The 22,842-nt window shown below is 42.6% G+C and overlaps 1 protein-coding gene across 1 annotated transcript; it reads left to right on the top strand.

The window, feature by feature from the left end:
• Positions 1-698: 698 nt before the first annotated feature.
• LOC109890258 (isotocin receptor-like) lies at positions 699-22,525 on the top strand. The gene is made up of 3 exons (XM_020482248.2): positions 699-787; positions 1,061-2,346; positions 20,718-22,525. Exons 2-3 carry the CDS (start codon positions 1,413-1,415, stop codon positions 20,963-20,965), a joined length of 1,182 nt encoding a protein of 393 aa, XP_020337837.1. The 5' UTR covers positions 699-787; positions 1,061-1,412; the 3' UTR covers positions 20,966-22,525.
• The last annotated feature ends 317 nt before the right edge of the window (positions 22,526-22,842 follow it).

Genomic DNA, 22,842 nt, shown 5'->3' with positions numbered 1-22,842 from the left:
TTTGACATCATTTTATGTATGGCCAATGACCTTGAGCCTTCTTGGATGGGCACTTCTAATGTAACTCTATGGCAGCACCCAAAGGGCTTGAATTTTCGAAGTCTATCCTTAAGCTTTGCAGTGACGTAGTGTCCCCATGAGTGACAGAACACTGAGCCAATCACTGTGCAACGCTCCATATTTTCTGCTGGCTTGCTCCACCACCACAGAAAGCACTGAGCTAGGCTGAAGCACCTGCATATTGGAGCTGCCTTACTCAAGAAAACAAAAAAGAGACCATGTTTATTAACTTAATGATATACATATATATATATATTTTTGTTTACATTGTTTGCAAACTGATATGTGACATGTATTAATGCCAAGATAACGTCCAAAACATTTAAATGTTATGTTATTCTAAAAATGTGGGACTCCACTTGTACCTTTCATGCGTAAACTATTGATAACACATTTCATTTTTTTCTTTCTGTCAAAACAAACAATAAATGCCCTGTATTAATTATAGGTTGGAAAATGATATACTGTTTCTTGCATAGCCATCTAGTGACGGCTGTGAGTTTCTTAGCCACGTCTTAGTTGGGACAGAAGTGGTACCAATAAGAATGCCGGACACATTGCGCATGGGCAGAGGGAGGGCCCCAGCTTGCACAACTCAGTATGCTGTGCTTAAAGCACCGCATTATACCTCATACATGCTACAAAGACATCAGGGGATGTGGACAGCAAAAGCCCATCTAGAAAAAGATCTGTGCGCACTAGTTGGAAAGGCTGTCTTTATAATATGGTAAGTAAATTAATATTAATTATCTTATCTTAATGTTATAATTTTTTATCATGATTAGTAAGTATGATTAAAATTATTATTAGTAAGATTATGGTGATTATTATAATTAGTATATTATTAGTAGCCTATTAATATGGTTGATATTGATTGATTGCTGAATTGACTGGTCTAGTAATTGCACATATCATACATGTATTTATTCATTTATCCATGTTTGATCTTTTTGCCACTGACTTGTAAAATGTAGGCTTCTTTTTATTTGTATTTACCTAGAACATATCTCCCAGAGTCTACGCCTAATTGGGACACCTTACTATTGGATTTTACTTTGCCTTTGATAAGCCTACCGTCCAAGAGACAAACATGTAAACAGAACAAAACATCTTAATAAACTTTGCAATAATGGGAAATTATAAACAAAGGAACAAGGAACAGATGAGGAGCCAACCAGTCACTTCCCCGATGTCTGGTACTGGATAATAAGCAGTGTTTTTAGGCTCCAGGTGAAACACACTATGCAAACAGATCGACGGAGCATCGTATAGTTCCAACATTTTCGTTTCACAAAAGTACATAGAACTACGTAGAAAACGGAGCTTGTGTAAGGTGGCGAGTTTACGCATGAATGATGGAGGACCTTCTGCGAGACCAAGACTTGTGGGCAATTATAAATGATTCATGGACCAACTCGAGTCGCGGTGGAAACGAGACCAGTACTGGGAACCAGTCCATCGTGAACCCCTTGAAGCGGAACGAGGAGGTGGCCAAAGTGGAGGTGACCGTTCTTGTTCTAGTTCTGCTGCTCGCGTTGGTCGGTAACATTTGCGTCCTTTTGGCTATCCATACGAGCAAGCACAGCCACTCTCGGATGTATTACTTCATGAAACACCTCAGTATTGCGGACCTGGTGGTGGCAATCTTTCAGGTCCTCCCGCAGCTTATATGGGACATTACATTCCGCTTCTACGGGCCGGACTTACTGTGCAGGCTGGTGAAGTACCTACAGGTTGTCGGGATGTTCGGGTCGACCTACATGCTTGTTCTAATGTCCATAGACAGATGCTTGGCGATATGTCAGCCGCTTCGCTCTCTGCACAAGAGGAAGGACCGTTTTTATGTGATTGCCTCTTGGATGCTTAGTCTGATTTTCAGTACCCCTCAAGTGTATATATTTTCGTTGAGGGAGGTGGGCAACGGAGTTTATGACTGTTGGGGAGACTTCGTGCAACCCTGGGGCGCCAAGGCGTACATTACATGGATTAGTCTTACAATCTACATAATTCCAGTGGCTATCCTAAGTCTTTGCTATGGCCTGATAAGTTTTAAAATATGGCAAAACTTTAAAATGAAAACCAGACGGGATCAGTGTATGTCTCTGACGCCGCGGGAGTACAAAGGCGCAGCGCTCTCTCGAGTGAGCAGTGTAAAGCTCATATCAAAAGCAAAGATCCGAACTGTCAAAATGACTTTTGTCATAGTCCTAGCTTATATTGTTTGCTGGACTCCTTTTTTCTTCGTACAAATGTGGTCGGCATGGGATCCTGCTGCACCCAGAGAAGGTAATTGTAAAGAGCTTTATGCATGAATTACACAGTGCTTTATGCATGGATGGGCTTATCAGGAGCACGTATAAACATAGCAATACTGCATAATGTAGATCAATTGTTGGCTCCATAAGCAGGGTTGTGCTGCTGGATCGCAGGAGAGCAGAGCTCCCTCACCTTTTTCAATTAGAGGTATACACAGAGCTGGTAAAACTATTTCTGGACAATTAATTCTGATTAATTACCACAAGAATGTCATGAAAAATAATAGAATGACAAACTACATGGCGGTCTAGAGGTAGGTAAATTGTGGTTTCTTCCCTGTCTTCTCTCTGGCAGTGCCACGAATTATGAATAACTATTGGATATATCTATGCACTGCAGAGGCCCGTCAAAAAAAAATCCAAATTCACCGTGTGTCTGCCTTGATTTTCAAAAAACTCCACGGACCACATCTTGCGCAGTTGAACCCAGCACATTATGTGACCACTTGGTTACATGACACCGTTCTGCCGAGGACACCCAAACCAGAAAGGCTACCGCAAAGCCTAAGGAGCCTGACCCTCTCTGGGAGTTGCTGTAGCCCTGCTTGGCACATTTAGCCTATTGGCTATTGGTTGAGACCCAGGCCCGTTCGGGTTAAACGGGTTAAATGTGTCCAAAACACCACCAATATTTCTTACATCTCCTAGATATAGGACAGACACTTCAAAACCTTATTCCTTATGATTTCTTTTTTTACTATCTTTTTTTTACCATTTACTGCATAAATGTGTTATTCAATGTGTTTCCATGGGCTATAGCAGTAAAGGCCAAGTAAAGGTTTTTGTTATACCTAAAGGGGTCCTACATTTCAAAATCAAACAGCTAAATCATGATGGAGGCCACTGGGTACTCTCGAGCGGCTAGATGTTCTTTACCATTCGGCTATCAGATTTGCCACCAATGCTCCTTATAGGACACATCACTGCACTCTATACTCCTCTGTAAACTGGTCATCTCTGTATACCCGTCACAAGACCCACTGGTTGACGCTTATTTATAAATCCCTCTTAGGCCTCACTCTCCCCTATCTGAGGTAACTACTGCTGCCCTCATCCTCCACATACAACACCTGTTCTGCCAGTCACATTCCTTTATAGGTCCCCAAAGCACACACATCCCTGGGTCACTCCTCTTTTCAGTTCGCTGCAGCTAGTGACCGGAACGAGCTGCAACAAACACTCAAACTGAACAGCTTCATCTCAATCTCTTCATTCAAAGACTCAATCGTGGACACTTTTACTGACAGTTGTGGCTGCTTTGTGTGATGTATTGTTGTCTCTACCTTCTTGCCCTTTGTGCTGTTGTCTGTGTCCAATAATGTTTGTACCATGTTTTGTGCTGCTGCCATGTTGTGTTGCTACCATGCTGTGTTGTCATGTTGCTTCCTTGCTATGTTGTTGTCTTAGGTCTCTCTTTATGTAGTGTTTTCTCTCTTGTTGTGATGTGTGTTTTGTCCTATATTTATATATTGTATTTTTTTTTCTTCTTCATCCCAGGCCACAGTTCTCATGTGCCAAAACTCAACAGAGCACACCAGGATATATATATATATATATAGTTTTTTAACACCATCTGCTATAATTTGCTCACAAAACAGTAATTCAAGAAAATCTAAATGCATAGGCTATTCCCATGATGCAGTTTCATCAGTAAAACATGAAGAATTCACAATTGACAGTGATGATTACAATTAGGTATGCCTAAATTGGGGTTTGAGGGTATTAAACATTGAAATAGGTCTTGACACAATAATGTGTGGGCTTAGCCCTGTAGAGTGCATAATATGCATATTCTATATAATAATAGGCTATACAAAAACTATATATCTGTCGGTACAAACTTTGAGTGAGGAAATTATAATGTTTTACACTTTATTTTGCGCTTCCACACCTAAGAAAATAGCACCACGTCACTGTCCATCAGCCTGGTCTCATAGAGTACACGTAACATAGTATATGTCAATCTGGGACACTCAAATTAGTGTGATATGTTACATTTGATATGGTTACATAAGACAGAAGTTTTACAGTAGACTTAAACAAATCTACTTTGAAACAAAAGTATACACCTCACACACATGGTTATGGGAATAAAAAAAGAAGACCCATGTACCATGTCAAATAAACAGTTGAAATGTATTCCATTTGAGTTTTTATCCCAATATTACACTTCATATACAACACAGAAAACTGAAATATAAACAAACCCGTTTGACATAGAAACACTGGATTTTCAGTGTTTAAAAAAATGAATGTTTATTGAATATTAAATTATGAAATATATTAATAACATTCCACCCATGAGGCCACTATAGGAAAATTTGGTCATTTGACTGCAGGAACTATGGCAAAAACGAAAGTATGGTGATTGGGCGGGTGTATAAGGCAAACATCTAGCAACCCAAAGGTTGCGTATATGATTCTTATCACGGACAAGTTTAGCATTTGCTTTGAAACTACTTAGCATGTTAGCTGGGCCATTCAAGTATATAGGGAAGGGTACCAAAAACATTTCTGCATCATTGAAGGTCCCCAAGAACACAGTGGCCTCCATCATTCTAAAATGGAAGAAGTTAGGAACCACCAAAACTCTTCCTAGAGCTGGCTACCCGGCCAAATGGAGCAATTGGGGGAGAAAGCCATTGTCAAGGAGGTGACCAAGAACCCGATGGTCACACTGACAGAGCTCCAGAGTTCCTATGTGGTGATGGCAGAACCTTTCAGAAGGACAACCATCTCTGCAGCACTCCACCAATCAGGACTTTTTGGTAGAGCGGCCAAACGGAAGCCACTCTTCAGTAAAAGGCACAACAGCCCACTTGGAGTTTGCCAAAAGTCATCTAAAGGACTTTCAGACCATGAGAAACAAGATATTCTGGTCTGATGAAACCAGGATTGAACTCTTTGGCTTGAATGCCAAGCGTCACGTCTGGAGGAAACCTGGCACCATCCCTTTGGTGAAGCATGGTGGTGGCAGCATCATGCTGTGTGGATGTTTTTCAGCGGCAGGGACTGGGAGACTAGTCACGATCGAGGGAAAGATGAACGGAGCAAAGTACAGAGCGATCCTTGATGAAAACCTGCTCCAGAGCACACAGAATCTCAGACTGGGGGGAAGGTTCACCTTCAAACAGGACAACAACCTTCAGCACACCTCCAAGACAACGCAGGAGTGGGTTCAGGACAAGCATCTGAATGTTCTTGAAGGGCCCAACCAGAGCCCAGACTTGAACCCAATCTAACCTTTAAGTTTGCAGTGACACATCCATAACCTGAGCGGAAACCAGATTGCATACCAGAGAGAATACTATAGACATCAAAAAAGCCAGTCAGTTGATTATTGACACGTTTTTCCAACAGTTTTGATAAACAGGGCAAAATAGAAATAGGCCTATAACTGTCACGGCTGGCTGAAGGACTGGACCAAGGTGCAGCATGGTAAGCGTACATTTTCTCTTTATTAAAAAACTTCCCACAAAACAGGAGGGGGAAAAGGGTACGTAAGTATGGTTCTCAATCAGAGACAATGATAGACAGCTGCCTCTGATTGAGAAGCACACCCGGCCAAACACATAGAAATAGAAAATCATAGAACATAGACTGCCCACCCAAATCACACCCTGACCAAACCAAAATAGAGACTTAAAACGCTCTCTACGGTCAGGGCATGACAGTCCCCCCCCCCCCCACCCCAAAGGTGCGGACTCCAGGCGCAAAACATGAACCTATAGGGGAGGGTCTGGGTGGGCATTTCTCTGCGGTGGCGGCTCTGGCGACGGACGTAGACCCCGCTCCACCTCTGGCTTGGCCCACTTAGGTGGCGCCTCTAGGACGGGGACCCTCGCCGCCGACCCCGGACTGGGGTCCCTTGTAGCGGGCCCCGGGCAGGAGGGAGACTCTGGCAGCTCCAGACAGGAGGGAGACTCTGGCAGCTCCAGACAGGAGGGAGACTCTGGCAGCTCCAGACAGGAGGGAGACTCTGGCAGCTCCAGACAGGAGGGAGACTCTGGCAGCTCCAGACAGGAGGGAGGCACAGGACTCACCGGGCTGGGGAGACACACAGGAGACCTGGCTCTGGGAGCAGGCACAGGACTCACCGGGCTGGGGAGACATCCAGGAGGCCTCTTCCTTGGCCGAGGCACCGGATACACTAGGCCGTGGAGGCGCACTGGTGGTCTCGAGCGCAGAGCTGGCCCCACCCGTTCTGGCTGGATGATAGCTTCCACCCGGCAAATGCGGGACACTGGCACCGAGCACATCAGCCTGTGAATGCTCCGCCTCGACACCGTGAGCATCACCCCATAGCACGTGCCTGACCAGTCCCATGCTCTCAGAGTCTTCCTGACTCTGCCACACTCCCCGTGTGCCCCCCAAATGTTCTTTGGGGGGGGATGCCTCTAGGGCTTCCTTGCCAGCCGTGTTCTCACATACCGCTGGTTCCTTTCTCCGGCTGCCTCTGCTCTCCTAGCTGCCTCCACCTGTTCCCATGGAAGGCGATCCCTTCCCGCCAGGACCACCTCCCATGTGTAGACTCCCTTGCCATCCAGAACGTCCTCCCATGTCCAGGAGTCCACCTTACCATGCTGCTTGGTCCGTCGGTGGTGGGAAGTTCTGTACATTTTTTCTTTATTAAAAAATGATGCCGACAAAACGAATAAACAAAAACCTATGTGCCCTGAACAAAGACAAAGTTAACTTCCCACAAAACAGGTGGGGGAAAAGGGTACTAGACAGCTGCCTCTGATTGAGAACCACAACTGGCCAAACACATAGAAATAGAAAATCATAGAACATAGAACATAGACTGCCCACCCAAATCACACCCTGACCAAAACAAAATAGAGACATAAAACGCTCTCTACGGTCAGGGCGTGACAATAACAGTTAGGATCGGCTTGATCTCCCCCTTTAAAAAAATGACGAACCGTGGCTGCCATCCAAGCAATGGGAACCTCCCCAGAGAGAAGAGGCAGGTTAAAAAGGTTGGAGATAGGCTTGGCAATTACAGTGACAGCAACCTTAAAGAAGAAAGGGTATAAACCATCTGACCCATATGTTTTTTGCGGGTCAAGGTTAAGGAGCTCCTTTAGCATCTCAGACTCAGTGACAACCTGCAGTGAGAAACTTTGTAGAGGGGCAGGGGGAAAAGCGGGAGGAGCATCAGGGCTAGTGGCATTAGAAGGGGTGGGAGATAAACATTTGGACAGGCAAGGAGGCATGTCTGAGTCAAATAGAAATCCTGACTTAATGAAGTGGTGATTAAAAAGCTCAAGCATGTGATTCTTGTCAGTAACAACCACATCAACAACTACAAGGGACATGGGCAGCTGTGAGGGGGGGGGGGGGGGGGGTTATTCTCCAGGTCTTTAACCGTTTTCCAGAACTTCTTGGGGTTAGACGCACAGAGAGAGAACTGGTCCTTAAACTAACTAACTTTGGCCTTCAGGATAGCCTGAGTGCACGTATTTCTCATTTGCCTGAATGAGAGCCAGTCACCTGAGTATGCGTGTGCCGAGCCTTTCGCCAAATGCAATTCTTGAGGTGTAGTAACTGTGCAAGATCATGGTCAAACCAGGGGCTGAACCTGTTTTTAATTCTCATTTTCTTTATGGGGGCATGTTTGTTAACAATATCACTGAAAATATATTTAAAAAAGGTCCAAGCGCCTTCAACAGAGTGGATCAAGCTGAATCTATACCAATTTACAGAGGCCAGGTCATGAAGGAAGGCTTACTATTTAAAGTTATTTAGCAAGCGTCTATGACACATCAGGACAGGTCGTTTCACTGAGCAGCATTACAAACACAGGCTGTTAAATGGTGATCACTAAGGTCATTACAGAAAACATCAGACTGATACCTATCAGGATTATTTGTGAGGAGAACATTGATGTGAGTAGCCTTTTCTGGGTGTTTGGAGTCATATCTTGTCGGGTTGGTAATAATCTGAGAAAGATTTAGTAAATCCCATTGCTTTAGGACTTGGTCAGGTGGTTTAAGCATGTCCCCGCTTAGGTCATCTAGCAGGACAGATTCAGACAGTGTAAGGGGCCAGGAGTGTACTAACTGGACAGTTCTCTAAGTGTGATAGGACCAGGAATTGAATCACCGGATTCAGAGTGCTAGATGTTACATACTCTGACGCCTTGTAGTTTAGTTTTTTTCACTCACAAATGAGTCCTGTTTGAACCCTCTGTAGGACCTTCGGTAGATTACTTTAGGGCCCGACTTTGGTATTTTAATTTTCCTAGTGAGTGCAATCAAGTTATGATCACTACAACCTAGTGCCACTGATACAGCTTTAGAACAATGTTCAGCCATGTTAGTAAAAATGTGATCGATTCAAGTTGACGATGTGATACCGGACCTATTAGTGAACGTTCTGGTTGGTAATGTCACGACTTCCACCGAAGGTGACTCCTCTTCCTGTTCGGGGCGGCGCTCGGCGGTCGTCATCGCCGGTCTACTAGCTGCCACTGATCCTTTTTCCTTTTCTTTTGGTTATGTTTGTTTTGTGTTTCACCTGGTTTCATTTTGGTTAATTAGGGGGGTGTTTAATCTCACCATTTCCTTTGGGTTTTTGTGCGGGATTGTTTTCGTTTGACTGTCAGTGAGTTTTGGATGGCATTTTCTTTAGTTCATTTTTAACAGGTGGTTTTTCCCTGGACTGTGTCTGAGTGTGGCTTTGTGGCTACTGTTGTAGTACGGTGTCCTGTTATTTTGTACTTGTTTAAATAAACAACCTTTTCCTTCAGAACTTGTTTCTCCTGCACACCCACGTCTCCTTGGGGAGATCTGACAGGTAATGTCATAACTTGCGTCAGGTTATATACATTGGCAACATAAATACGTTTCTTTCGCAAAGGACAGTTGGTGTTACAAAAAACATCTATATTCATAGATCCCTGTCTATTGCTCCTCCTAACTCCTAGGGAGGGAGGGTGAACAATCAGTTTGTCAATCCTCAAGTATGCTATGTCACCTTGTTCTATTACAGCCTTCATGGTTGGTATTAGTTAGTTTCTTCTTTGACAGACTGCATAGAGAAATCCTAATTTAAGGCATTTGGCTTTTTCAAGGACTGCAATCTTTGAACCTGAGGAATCTCACTAAAAATAGCCTGGGTCTGGTTCTATTGGCATCACCAGTGCCCCCTGGTTTTCCCAGACCAATGAGCATGTTCCAGATCAATCTGTTGATCCAATTGTAGCTCTTCAGAAAACTGCTTTCGAACTATGATATTTATGTTTCTGTAACTTTCTCACTCATCATTATTCACAAAGATTGTCAAATAATATTGGTATTTTAAATTGTTCCTGTTCTGACCCTTCATGTGATATGCTATAGGCCGAGTGTCAAGGCTCAGGAGTAGACCCAAGTGCAGACAGCTTTGAAATAACAAAAGTTTATTACAGCCCTTCATGTCCCCATCCCCTTTGTAACAACGGTGCTATCTGCTCTTTATTGGGTTGTTGTCCAGAACTATACTGCTTGGTTACTTTTTTTGTATTTTACCTCTGGGGGCAGGCAAACAACAGATCACGGGCAGGCAGAGGTCAGTAGGCCAGAGCAGAGTCCAAAAGGTACAGAACGGCAAGCAGGCTCAGGGTCAGGGCATTTAGAGGTCAGTAATCCAGGGTGGTATGTCAAGGTACAGAACGACAGGCAGGCTCAGGGTCAGGGCAGGCAGAAAGGTCAAAACCGGAAAAGCTAGAAAACAGGAACTGGAGCCAGACAGGAGCACCGGAAAAACCTCTGGTATGCTTGACGAAACAAAGCAAACTGGCAACAGACAAACAGAGAACGCATGTATAAGTACACTGGGGATAATGGGGAAGATGGGCAACACCTGGAGGGGGGTGGAGACAAGCACAAAGACAGGTGAAACAGATCAGGGTGACACCAGAATAAATTGTTGTGAAAGCCAATTATTGTTATTATATGCCTTATTCTTATCATATTATGTACTTCCAGATACATTTTGATGACAATATCCCTGAGATGAATGTTGTATATAATCTTATCGCTATGACCACGAAAAGGTTTGAATGAGACTACTATTGGTAAAATCATTGAGTAAGCCCAGACATAAAATAAGCCATATTAGAACCTATGTGTTGTGATAATTGTGTTGTTTGCTCTATAACCTGTTAGTTCATATGTCTTGCCACCGTGATATTATATAGGCCTGAGGCCCAAAATAATTTAAACCCCACCTTGGTTACATCACAAAACCGGAGAGCAAACTATGTCCAGTGAAGTCACAAAACTGGAGCGCAAACTATGTCCGGTGAAGTCCACAAAGCATATTGCATGTAAAAACAAACAGTTACATTACCTACAGCATGGTCAAGCCAGTTAATGTTGCTGACTTTTTCAGACAATGAAACAACTATTGATTTAGAACCACAGAGAGTAACTGCAAGTCACAAAGAAAACAGGAGCAGCCTCACTATTCCAGCTCCATTTCAACTTCAACATTTCAACATCATCAAGTCACCTATGCTTAGTCTAATACAGTGACAAATTAAAAAATAAAAACTTGTTTTTCAACTATAGTTTTGGCAAGTCAGTTAGGACATCTACTTTGTGCATGACACAAGTCATTTTTCAAACAATTGTTTACAGACAGATTTTTTCACTAATACTTCACTGTATCACTATTCCAGTGGGTCAGAAGTTTACAATACAGACTGTGCCTTTAAACAGCTTGAAAAATTCCTTTAAATTATGTCACGGCTTTGGAAGCTTCTGAAAGGCTAATTGACATAATTTGAGTCAATTGGAGGTATACCTGTGGATGTATTTCCAGGCCTACCTTCAAACTCAGTGCCTCTTTGTTTGACATCATGGGGAAATCAAAAGAAATCCGCCAAGACCTCAGAAAAAAAATTGTAGACCTACACACGTCTGATTCATCCTTGGGAGCAATTTCCAAATGCCTGAAGGTACCACGTTCATCTGTGAAAACAATAGTACGCAAGTATAAACACCATGGGACCACGCAGCAGCCGTCATACCGCTCAGGAAGGAGAAGCTTTCTATCTCCAGGAGATGAACGTACTTTGGTGCGAAAAGGGCAAATTAATCCCAGAACAATAGCAAAGGACCTTGTGAAGATGCTGGAGGAAACAGGTACAAAAGTATCTATATCACAGTAAAACGAGTCCTATATCGACATAACCTGAAAGGTCGCTCAGCAAGGAAGAAGCCACCAGCCTCCAATGACCATCGTTATGTTTGGAGGAAAAAGGGGGAGGCCCTTATCACTGCGCCACCCGGGAGGCCCTTTTATGTGGATATATTGTGAAAAACTGAGTTTAAATGTATTTGGCTAAGGTGTATGTAAACCTCCGACTTCAACTGTATGTGTGTGTGCATGTGTAGAAAAAACATGTTCACTCCCCCTACTTGTAAAGAAACACAAATGCCATCCTCCTCTCTTTCACGTTGACAAAATGGCCTATGACTCTATGTCACATCCTACATGTTTTTGCTAATTAACATTAGCCTAATACATCTATCTACATTTTGAACTTACATTCTCTCATGCCAGGGGCAGAATATAAGAATGTTTGGTTGGATTAGAATCTCCCTTATAATCATTGGCCAGTACCGACAATTAAGTAGAACCACAAGTCCAAATCCCTATCTCCATCCATGGCCAATTTAGGATAGGGAAATTTTAGATAGTTAGCCACATCACATGTATATACACTTACATACTGTATGTTCAATTCACCTGCTTTTTGCATATAAATGCAGTATATATTAGTTGTTGTATATACATAAAGTCCAAATACAGCCATTTTTTATACAGATATCATATCTACCCCAAAACATATCACATACACTACATACAGCGGGGCAAAAAAGTATTTAGTCAGCCACCAATTGTGCAAGTTCTCCCACTTAAAAAGATGAGAGAGGCCTGTAATTTTCATCATAGGTACACTTCAACTATGACAGACAAAATGAGAAAAAAAATCCAGAAAATCACATTGTAGGATTTTTAATTAATTATGGTGGAAAATAAGTATTTGGTCACCTACAAACAAGCAAGATTTCTGGCTCTCACAGACCTGTAACTTCTTCTTTAAGAGGCTCCTCTGTCCTCCACTCGTTACCTGTATTAATAGCACCTGTTTGAACTTGTTATCAGTATAAAAGACACCTGTCCACAACCTCAAACAGTCACACTCCAAACTACACTATGGCCAAAACCAAAGAGCTGTCAAAGTACACCAGAAACAAAATTGTAGACCTGCACCAGGCTGGGAAGACTGAATCTGCAATAGGTAAGCAGCTTGATTTGAAGAAATCAATTGTGGGAGCAATTATTAGGAAATGGAAGACATACAAGACCACTGATAATCTCCCTCGATCTGGGGCTCCACGCAAGATCTCACCCCGTGGGGTCAAAATGATCACAAGAACAGTGAGCAAAAATCCCAGAACCACACCTAGTGAATGACCTGCAGAAAGCTGGGACCAAAGTAACAAAGCCTACCATCAGTAACACACTACGCCGCCAGGGACTCAAATCCTGCAGTGACAGACGTGTCCCCCTGCTTAAGTCAGTACATGTCCAGGCCTATCTGAATTTTGCTAGAGAGCATTTGGATGATCCAGAAGAAGATTGGGAGAATGTCATATGGTGAGATGAAACCAAAATAGAACTTTTTGGTAAAAACTCAACTCGTCGTGTTTGGAGGACAAAGAATGCTGAGTTGCAACCAAAGAACACCATACCTACTGTGAAGCATGGGAGTGGAAACATCATGCTTTGGGGCTGTTTCTGCAAAGGGACGAGGACGACTGATCCATGTAAAGGAAAGAATGAATGGAGCCATGTATCGTGAGATTTTGAGTGAAAACCTGCTTCCATCAGCAAGGGCATTGAAGATGAAATGTGGCTGGGTCTTTCAGCATGACAATGATCCCAAACACTCCGCCCGGGCAACGAAGGAGTGGCTTCGTAGGAAGCATTTCAAGGTCCTGGAGTGGCCTAGCCAGTCTCCAGATCTCAACCCCATAGAAAATCTTTGGAGGGAGTTGAAAGTCCGTGTTGCCCAGCAACAGCCACAAAACATCACTGCTCTAGAGGAGATCTGCATGGAGGAATGGGCCAAAATACCAGCAACAGTGTGTGAAAACCTTGTGAAGACTTACAAAAAACGTTTGACCTCTGTCATTGCCAACAAAGGGTATATAACAAAGTATTTAGATACACTTTTGTTATTGACCAAATACTTATTTTCCACCATAATTTGCAAATAAATTCATTAAAAATCCTACAATGTGATTTTTCTCATTTTGTCTGTCATAGTTGAAGTGTACCTATGATGAAAATTACAGGCCTCTCTCATCTTTTTAAGTGGGAGAACTTGCACAATTGGTGGCTGACTAAATACCTTTTTGCCCCACTGTATCACATACACTACACCCAAAACCATGAGCATTAATATGGAGTTGGTCCCACCTGTGCTGCTATAACAGCCTCCACTCTTCTGGGAAGGCTTCCCACTAGATGTTGGAGCATTGCTGCGGGGACTTGCTTTCATTAAACCACAAGAGCATTAGTGAGGCTGGGCCCTTACAGTTGGCAGTATGCATTCTGGCAGAAATTTGACGAACTGACTTGTTGGAAAGGTGGCATCCTATGACTGTGCCACGTTGAAAGTCACTAAGCTCCTCACTGAGGCCATTCTCCCAACAATGTTTCTCTATGGAGATTGCATGGCTGTGTGCTCAATTTGATACACCTCTCAGCAACGGGTAGGGCTGAAATAGCCGAATCCACTCATTTGAAGCGGTGTACACATACGTTTGTATATATAGTGTGTCACTGGAATGGCCCAAACAAAAACCATCAAGCTCAAAGTTGATAAATGATGTTGTTATAATCCCTAAATATACCTCAAAATGGAAACAACCAAATGTTATCTTTATTTAACTAGGCAAGTCAGTTAAGAACAAATTCTTATTTTCAATGACAGCCTAGGAACAGTGGGTTAACTGCCTGTTCAGGGGCAGAATGACAGACTTGTACCTTGTCAGCTCGAGGTTTTGAACTTGCTAGTCCAATGCTCTAACCACTAGGCTACCCTGCCGCCCCAGGGTAGGAGAGAGTAGCAGTTATACATTTCAAAGCCCTGCAGGGCCTTTCTAGAGCTAGGGAGGGTAAATGTACTGTGACATCAAAGTGTTCCTTCCACTCTCTCACCTTATGGGGTCCTAGGGGCCCTTGTGTCCTGATTTGTGTCTTTTCTGTATAATAACATCATTTGTCAGGAGATTTGCTCCTCTTATCTTAATCTTTCCTCCTTTAAAGGGGAGCTCAGGGGAGTCCATCTGCTCCAGACCACATTTCAACCATCGCTTTGTGATGCTAGCCACTGCAGCAGGAGCCAGCCATTGAGCAATGGATCCCAATGGAGCTATATCGTCAAATACTCAGATAAATAAAAATTCAAAAGCCTTATGGACTTGGAAGGATGTCAGCCTTGGGACCTCTGTGTATGGGGAAGGCTAGGAGCAACTCAGGTTTTGAATCAGCAACAAGAGAGTGTTGAAGGTTTCATCCCCCTCTTTTGTTCACTCACTCATCATTAAGATGGGCTTTCAATAATATTTGAAATATTTTCACATACTTCGACTGTGGTATGTGGTTATCTCACCTAGCTATTTTAATGTGAATTCACTAACCATAAGGCGCTCTGGATAAGAGCATCTGCTAATTGACTAAAAAAGTTTTAAAAAGTTCAAGTATGCTTGATTGAGCTTGCATGTTATAATGAACCAATAGTAAAATCCCAAAATGCGAACCCAGCCCATTTGGCACTCCAGGTAGGCTAAAGCAAACCCTCAACGTATTACAATACAAGGCCTGTGTCTTTGCATAAATTAAGATATTCTCTCTCTCTCTCTCTCTCTCTCTCTCTCTCTCTCTCTCTCTCTCTCTCTCTCTCTCTCTCTCTCTCTCTCTCTCTCTCTCTCTCTCTCTCTCTCTCTCTCTCTCTCTCTCTCTCTCTCTCTCTCTCTCTCTCTCTCTCTCTCTCTCTCTCTCTCTCTCTCTCTCTCTCTCTCTCTCTCTCTCTCTCTCTCTCTCTCTCTCTCTCTCTCTCATACAAATGCACACACACATCTCAATTGAGAAAAACTGTAATAAATGATTAGGAGAAAACTATTACAGTTATTCTCAATTGCTAAAACACAATTTCTGAAACCTTGCTCCATTACCTGAAAACATTAAACACAAAACCTCATCTTCAAGCACTATTTACATAACCTCTGACTCCTCTTGCAAAATGAAACATTCGCCTCAAAACAGTTTTACCTGTGTTCAAAATCAAACACTGCTCTCAAATCATAAACAAAGTGATCAAAATGATATACACTCTGAAGCAGTCAGTAAACAATACACAGAAAAATAGAAAACACATTGTTCAAAACATACAATTCTCAGGGAGAAGTACATTTTTAATCAAAAGAAATATTCATATTTTCCATCATTGTCCTTTGATGATCTCACATTATTTGAAACAGGTTAAATACATGTTGAGTGGTTGTGTTCAATCAATGACATGTGTTCTCTATTTGTATTTGATTGTTGCCACTTGTGTTTACCAGTATGGATGACATGTGCATTAGAGTGCAGAATGTGTTTTGAGAATGAGAACGTTTTGCTGAAAAGTCTAAGTGAGATCTGCAAATTGTGTTTTATCATGTAAAATGGTTTAAGGTATTGACAACAGACTGCATAATTAGCTAAATGAGTCCAGGCAACTGAGAACTTTGTTCAGCCAATGGGTTATAGTGTTTTAGCAATTGAGAAAAACTGTAAGACATGGGTACATGCATGTCTTTCCATGCTGAATTATAATTGACACCTGGCTGTTCAGCTCCCAACTGTACTATCAGATTGTCAGTTCATTGAGTCCTATTCATAGAAATAAACACTCTTAGAAAAAATAGTTATTCAGCTGTCCCCATAGGAGAACCATTTTTGGTTCCATGTAAGAACCCTCTGTGGAAAACGGTTCTCTGTGGAACCAAAACGGTTCTACCTGGAATCAAAAACGGTTCTTCAAAGGGTTCTCCTATGGGGAGAGTAAGTTAGGCATTCTATTTCTCGAGTTGTACTGAGGATTAGGTACTGCTGCAATCTTCTTTAGGATCAAATCACTTCAATACCAGATATAGTTTTCCTTTGAGGCCTTGTGTCCTATATGTCTTTATAGCCTAAAGTATATTCAACAGTCTGTAAAATGAAGGAGAGGCTTTGGAGAGAAAGAGAGAGAGAGACAGGAAGAGAGAGAAAGAGAGAGAGAGAAGCTGTCAGCAGGCTCTGATCAACCCACCTCAGCTGTAGATTTCTGCAGTTCATCCAGAGTGATCATGGGCCTCTTGGCTGCATCTCTGATCAGTCTTCTCCTTGTATGAGCTGAAAGTTTAGAGGGACGGCCAGGTCTTGGTAGATTTGCAGTGGTCTGATACTCCTTCCATTTCAATATTATCGCTTGCACAGTGCACCTTGGGATGTTTAAAGCTTGGGAAATCTTTTTGTATCCAAATCCGGCTTTAAACTTCTTCACAACAGTATCTCGGACCTGCCTGGTGTGTTCCTTGTTCTTCATGATGCTCTCTGCGCTTTTAACGGACCTCTGAGACTATCACAGTGCAGGTGCATTTATACGGAGACTTGATTACACACAGGTGGATTGTATTTATCATCATTAGTCATTTAGGTCAACATTGGATCATTCAGAGATCCTCACTGAACTTCTGGAGAGAGTTTGCTGCACTGAAAGTAAAGGGGCTGAATAATTAAAAATAATAGTTTTTGATTTGTTAAAAAAGTTTGAAATATCCAATAAATGTCGTTCCACTTCATGATTGTGTCCCACTTGTTGTTGATTCTTCACAAAAAAATACAGTTTTATATCTTTATGTTTGAAGCCTGAAATGTGGCAAAAGGTCGCAAAGTTCAAGGGGGCCGAATACTTTCGCAAGGCACTGTATGTACTTTTCCCCCAGAGACCAAAAATGATTTATTACTTGCTGATCTTTTCATGAATTAAATAACACTCACTTCATCAGACTAGTTTATTGGTACGTACAACAGCTTACTGGTACATACAGTGCCTTCAGAAAGTATTCTGACCCCTTGAATTTTTCCACATTTTGTTACTTTACAGCCTTATTCTAAAAAGGATTAAAGAAAACATTTTCCTCAGCAATCTACACACAATACCTCATAATGACGAAGCAAAAACGTGTTTTTAGAAATGTTTGCTAATTAATAAAAAAACAGAAAAACAGCCTCTAAAAAGGGAAATGGTGACAGTCACTTGTTTTATTCTTGATTATGATTTATAACTATTCAGACCATTTGCTATGAGACTCGAAATTGAACTCAGGTGCATCCTGTTCCCATTGATCATCCTTGAGATGTTTCGAAAACTTGATTGGAGTCCACCTGTGGTAAATTCAATTGATTGGAAATGATTTGGAAAGGCACACACCTGTCTATATAAGGTCCCACAGTTGACAGTGCATATCAGAGCAAAAACCAAGCCATGAGTTCAAAGGAATTGTCCGTAGAGCTTTGAGACAGGATTGTGTTGAGGCACAGATCTTGGGAAGTGTACCAAAACATTTCTGCAGCATTGAAGGTCCCTAAGAACACAGTGGCCTCCATCATTCTTAAATGGAAGAAGTTTGGAACCACCTGGACTCTTCCTAGAGCTGGCTACCCGGCCTAACTGAACAATTGGGGGAGAAGGGCCTTAGTCAGGGAGGTGACCAAGAACCCGATGGTCACTCTGACAGAGCTCTAGAGTTCTTCTGTGGAGATGGGAGAAACTTCCAGAAGGACAACCATATCTGCAGCTCTCCACCAATCAGACCTTTATGGTAGAGTGGCCAGACGGAAGCCACTCCTCAGTAAACGCACGACAGCCCACTTGGAGTTTGCCAAAGGTACCTAAAGACTCTCAGACCATAAGAAACAATATTCTCTGGTCTGATGAAACCAAGATTGAACTCTTTGGCCTGAATGCCAAGTGTCATGTCTGGAGGAAATCTGGCACAATCTCTAAGGTGAGGCATGCTGGTGGCAGCATAAATGCTTTGGGGATGTTTTCAGTGGCAGGGACTGGGAGACTAGTCAGGATCGAGGGAAAGATTAACAGATTAAAGTACAGAGAGATCCTTGATGAAAACCTGCTCCAGAGCGCTCAGGACATCAGACTGGGGCGAAGCTTCACCTTACAACAAGACAACAACCCTGAGCAAACAGCCAAGACAACACAGGAGTGGCTTCGGGACAAGTCTCTGAATGTTCTTGAGTGGCCTAGCCAGAGCCCGGACTTGAACCCGATTGAACATCTCTGAAGAGAATGAATAAAAATAGCTGTGCAGCAACACCCCATCCAACGTGACAGAGCTTGAGTGGATCTTCAGAGAAGAATTGGAGAAAATCCTCAAATACAGGTGTGCAAGCTTGTAGCGTCATACCCAAGAAGACTTGAGGCTATAATTGCTGACAAAGTCCTGTCTGAATACTTATGTAAATGTGATATTTCAATTTTTGCTTTGTCCTTATGGGGTATTGTGTGTAGATTGATGAGGGGGAAAAAACTATTTAATCAAATTTAAAATAAGGATGTAACGTAATAGCATTTGGAAAAAGTCAACGAGTCTGAATACTTTCCGAATGATTGAAGACAATAGACAACTTCTCTGATAGGAAACGGCCTATGTGGCATCGATATTAGTCAAAATTGACTACAAAGTGTAAATAGGATAATTTTGGTCATAAATTCAGTCTCATCCAAAACAGAGATTTGTTAGTGAGTTCATCATGATTTACTGTTGAGGGTTGGGTTTTGATTTTGACAATGCTCACTTGTCCACTTAGGGATGCAAAGCTGCATTGATTGTGCTTTTTCCATTCCTACCGCAGAACACAGACAGTGAGATAGACCTGGCCAGCAGAGCAGAGGATCTGACTTTCTTTACATACGACATTATGTTGAATATGTTTTAACTTATAAATACTGCACCAAACTTGAGGAAGTAGTACTGGCTTTGTTCCTATGGTGTCTCATGGGGGACAAACATCAGTAACTGCCACATCGAACCACATCCCCTAAGACTGAATTGAAATTAGCCTTTTTCTTTTTTGTCCATCAACCGTCATGGTTCCATCTATATCTCTGTTCCCATATGGCAGTGGGGGTTTCCCTTTCCTTTCCTCCGTTCCACCAATATGTAAGACACACCACAGCCAGGCCAGGGATCACTATGATTTGTTGATTTGTTTTGTTCTAGAAAGCCAGCTACGAGTGGAGGTGTCTTCAGCTGCTGCTCTCCGAAGGAGATTAAAGGGTCCCACTGTTCAGCAAGAATAGGAGCAAGACAAGACAGCCTGATGGCTGATGGGACATTGGCTGATTGGGACATAGAACAGATGCAGGCCCAATTCATGGTCGGACAGTAGGCCAGAGACTTTTAATATGTGGAAAAGTAAATGTGCAACGTGTGCTAACTTTATGGTTTTCTGTACTGCATGTAATATATTGTGTGTTTGTGTATTTGTATGTTGACGTCACAAAATAAATGTCCATGTAAATGGACAATAAAATATATATCATAACCTACTATATCTAAGAAGAGCAGAGGCATATGGAAGGAGAGAGAGAGCTAGAGAGAGATGGTGGAAGTTCTATCTCAAACCTATGCCAATTCTGTTCACTTTAAATTCATTTAGTGAAATGTCAGATCGCCGGTAGGGATTCATCTAATGGCTTCAAAGGTCACAGTACATACACACACTGTCCTTCCCGCGTCAGTGTCTTATTGAGTTTTTTTTTTTCCCACTAAACATTGCTTCATGTAGTGCAAGAAGAATGGTGTTTTTGACTTAAACCGGAACTCCGGTTACCGGGTTTGGTTAAACAGTGCCCCAGATGCCTGGAGAGAATAATGTCAGATAATAGTTTGCTGTTTGTGAATAACAAGATGATGATTGTTGTGGATGAATGCCTGCCAAAGTATAGCAGTTTATCGAAAACAGATTGTTATTGCTCCTTCAAATTTGGAAGTTTGAATGCACATCAAAATTGACAATCAAGCAATTGCTATTGAAATGAACTACGGTGCAAAGTATACATTTCGACAAGGAGAAATATTTGTACTTTCTATACTGCAGTTACCATATTGTGTTTTGCATTGGTAAAAGCTGTGATAGACTTATCGTATCTACAATGCATATTGAAAGTTGTCGGCAGTTGAAAATTGACTTCAATGTCTCTTTCCTTCTCTCTCTCTATCCTAGATGTGGCGTTTATCATTGCCATGTTACTGGCCAGCCTGAACAGCTGCTGTAACCCGTGGATCTATATGTTCTTCGCTGGCCACCTGTTTCACGACCTGATGAGGTGCTTTGTCTGCTGCTCCTCACAGTACCTGAAGGCCTCACGGTGCGGAGGATTTGACCAGCAGCAGAGCCGCAGGAGCATTTCCACCTACGTCGTCAAGGACCATAGCAGTCAGAGGAGCGTCACTCAGACCTCCAGCACATGAGGAGTGAGGACCATGGAGGAGATGAGTTGGGGTGGGACAGGTTCTCCCTACCCCCGAAAGCCATTCTTTATACCAGTCAGAGGAGCATCACACAGTCCTTCAGTTCATAAGGACCATGGGAACACCAGAAGAGGCCTGGTGTGAGGTACTCTCTAACCTTCAATGACCTTCTCCATCGCACAGACTCTAGAGGAGTACCATGAGAGGAGAGGGGGTTGGTCGGGGACCCTCTACCCCCTAATGGACTTAAGCCCTATTCGCACTGGACTAGTATTACTATAGAATGTCAGTTATGTAATTATTACCCTAGAATGTCTGTTTTTCCAGTGGACGAATCAGACAGGATTAGTTTTACCATCTGCCCCTCCTCATTCATATGATGGAAGCCTGGAGGCTGTTCTAGGCATGAAGATATTTAAACTCGTCTAGGGATAGGTCTCTTCAGGGTATCTGGCTACCCTCAGTTCGAAAGTCAAAATAATATCAATAAGAACCATGAACTGTGTACAGATATCTAATTAACTAACATATTTTACAATTTATTATTGAATGGGCACAATATCATCTGGTCATAGGGAAAGTTGATATATGACAAAACAGGTCATTCATTTGTAGGCTACGTGCATAGCTCTTTGTTTAAAGCATCAATTTGTTCCCATGTTCTTCCCAAACTGCGTGCAGCACCTATTAAACTCTGTAATATCCCTCAAAACACAGGGATGTCGATTCACACAGGATAAGTCGATTTTGGGGGTTGGAATAATAACCTCCCCACCAAGTAAAAATTACTGGCATGGCAGATTCGGATGGGACTAAATTTATGTTGTTTTGTACTCGTGCATTTAATTACATTACCCTATCTCACCCAGTGAAACAAATCCTGTCTGAATAGGGCTTTAGACCTTCACCACACAGACCTTCACCACACAGACCTTCACCACACATACCTTCACCATCATCCAGGGAAGTGGAGTTTGTCTGGGCCAGGTACCAGCCAGAGGAGCATCACACAGACCTCCAGCACATGATGACCATGGAGAGAGGTTGAGTTGGGTATTCTCTAAACCTAATAGACCTTCTTCATGTAAGGTTGGAGGTGGGACAGCTTTTCTCGAATCAAGACATTCATCCAAGGCCGCAGAGTTGGGTTGGACAGGTACCCTGTAAGCCAAAAAGAGACCTTCTGCGTGCAAAGATCTGCAGTGGGGTTGGCCAGGTACTCTCTACTCCTGACACAAACCTTCATCGTGTAAAGAACAGGAGTGGGTGGGCAGATACCCTGTAAGAAACCTTGAAAGAGACCCTCAACATTTGAGGGACAGGACTGGGGTGGCCAGATACCCTGAAAGAGACCTTAAGAGAGACCCTCAACATTTAAGGGACAGGACACCCAAAGGAGTGTTACAAAGGACTCTCCACTCCACACAGAATACTCAAGCCCTGGAAGTGGGTTATCTTAACATGGTCATTTTGGGGGTGAACTTGTGTCTCTATCTCCATGGCACACCCTTTCATGACCGTCCACTAGTGATTTCACTATATCCATCGTGTCCCTCTAGAATAGATTATCACCCCCCCCCCCCCCCCCCCCACACACATACACACACACACACACACACACACTTAATTAAGCTCCTACTGTAGTTACACTCTCCTGTACTTTACCCGAAATCCCTCTAAAATGTAAATTGTATGTGGAATATATTTATTTTGCCCTTAGGTTCTGTCAAGTTATGGTATACCTTTGTAGCACAGATATACATTTCTGGTTTTATTTCAGTTCTACAGAATATACAGCTGTGGATCAGGTTGTCAGTCAGTGTGTACCATAACTCAAATGATTTATTCTTTACCTGTATGTCTTTTTTTCAGGAAAA

The sequence above is a fragment of the Oncorhynchus kisutch genome, linkage group LG5 (assembly GCF_002021735.2).
Source record: "Oncorhynchus kisutch isolate 150728-3 linkage group LG5, Okis_V2, whole genome shotgun sequence".
NCBI classification, from domain to species: Eukaryota; Metazoa; Chordata; class Actinopteri; order Salmoniformes; family Salmonidae; genus Oncorhynchus; species Oncorhynchus kisutch.
This window is presented reverse-complemented; position numbering and strand designations above follow the sequence as displayed.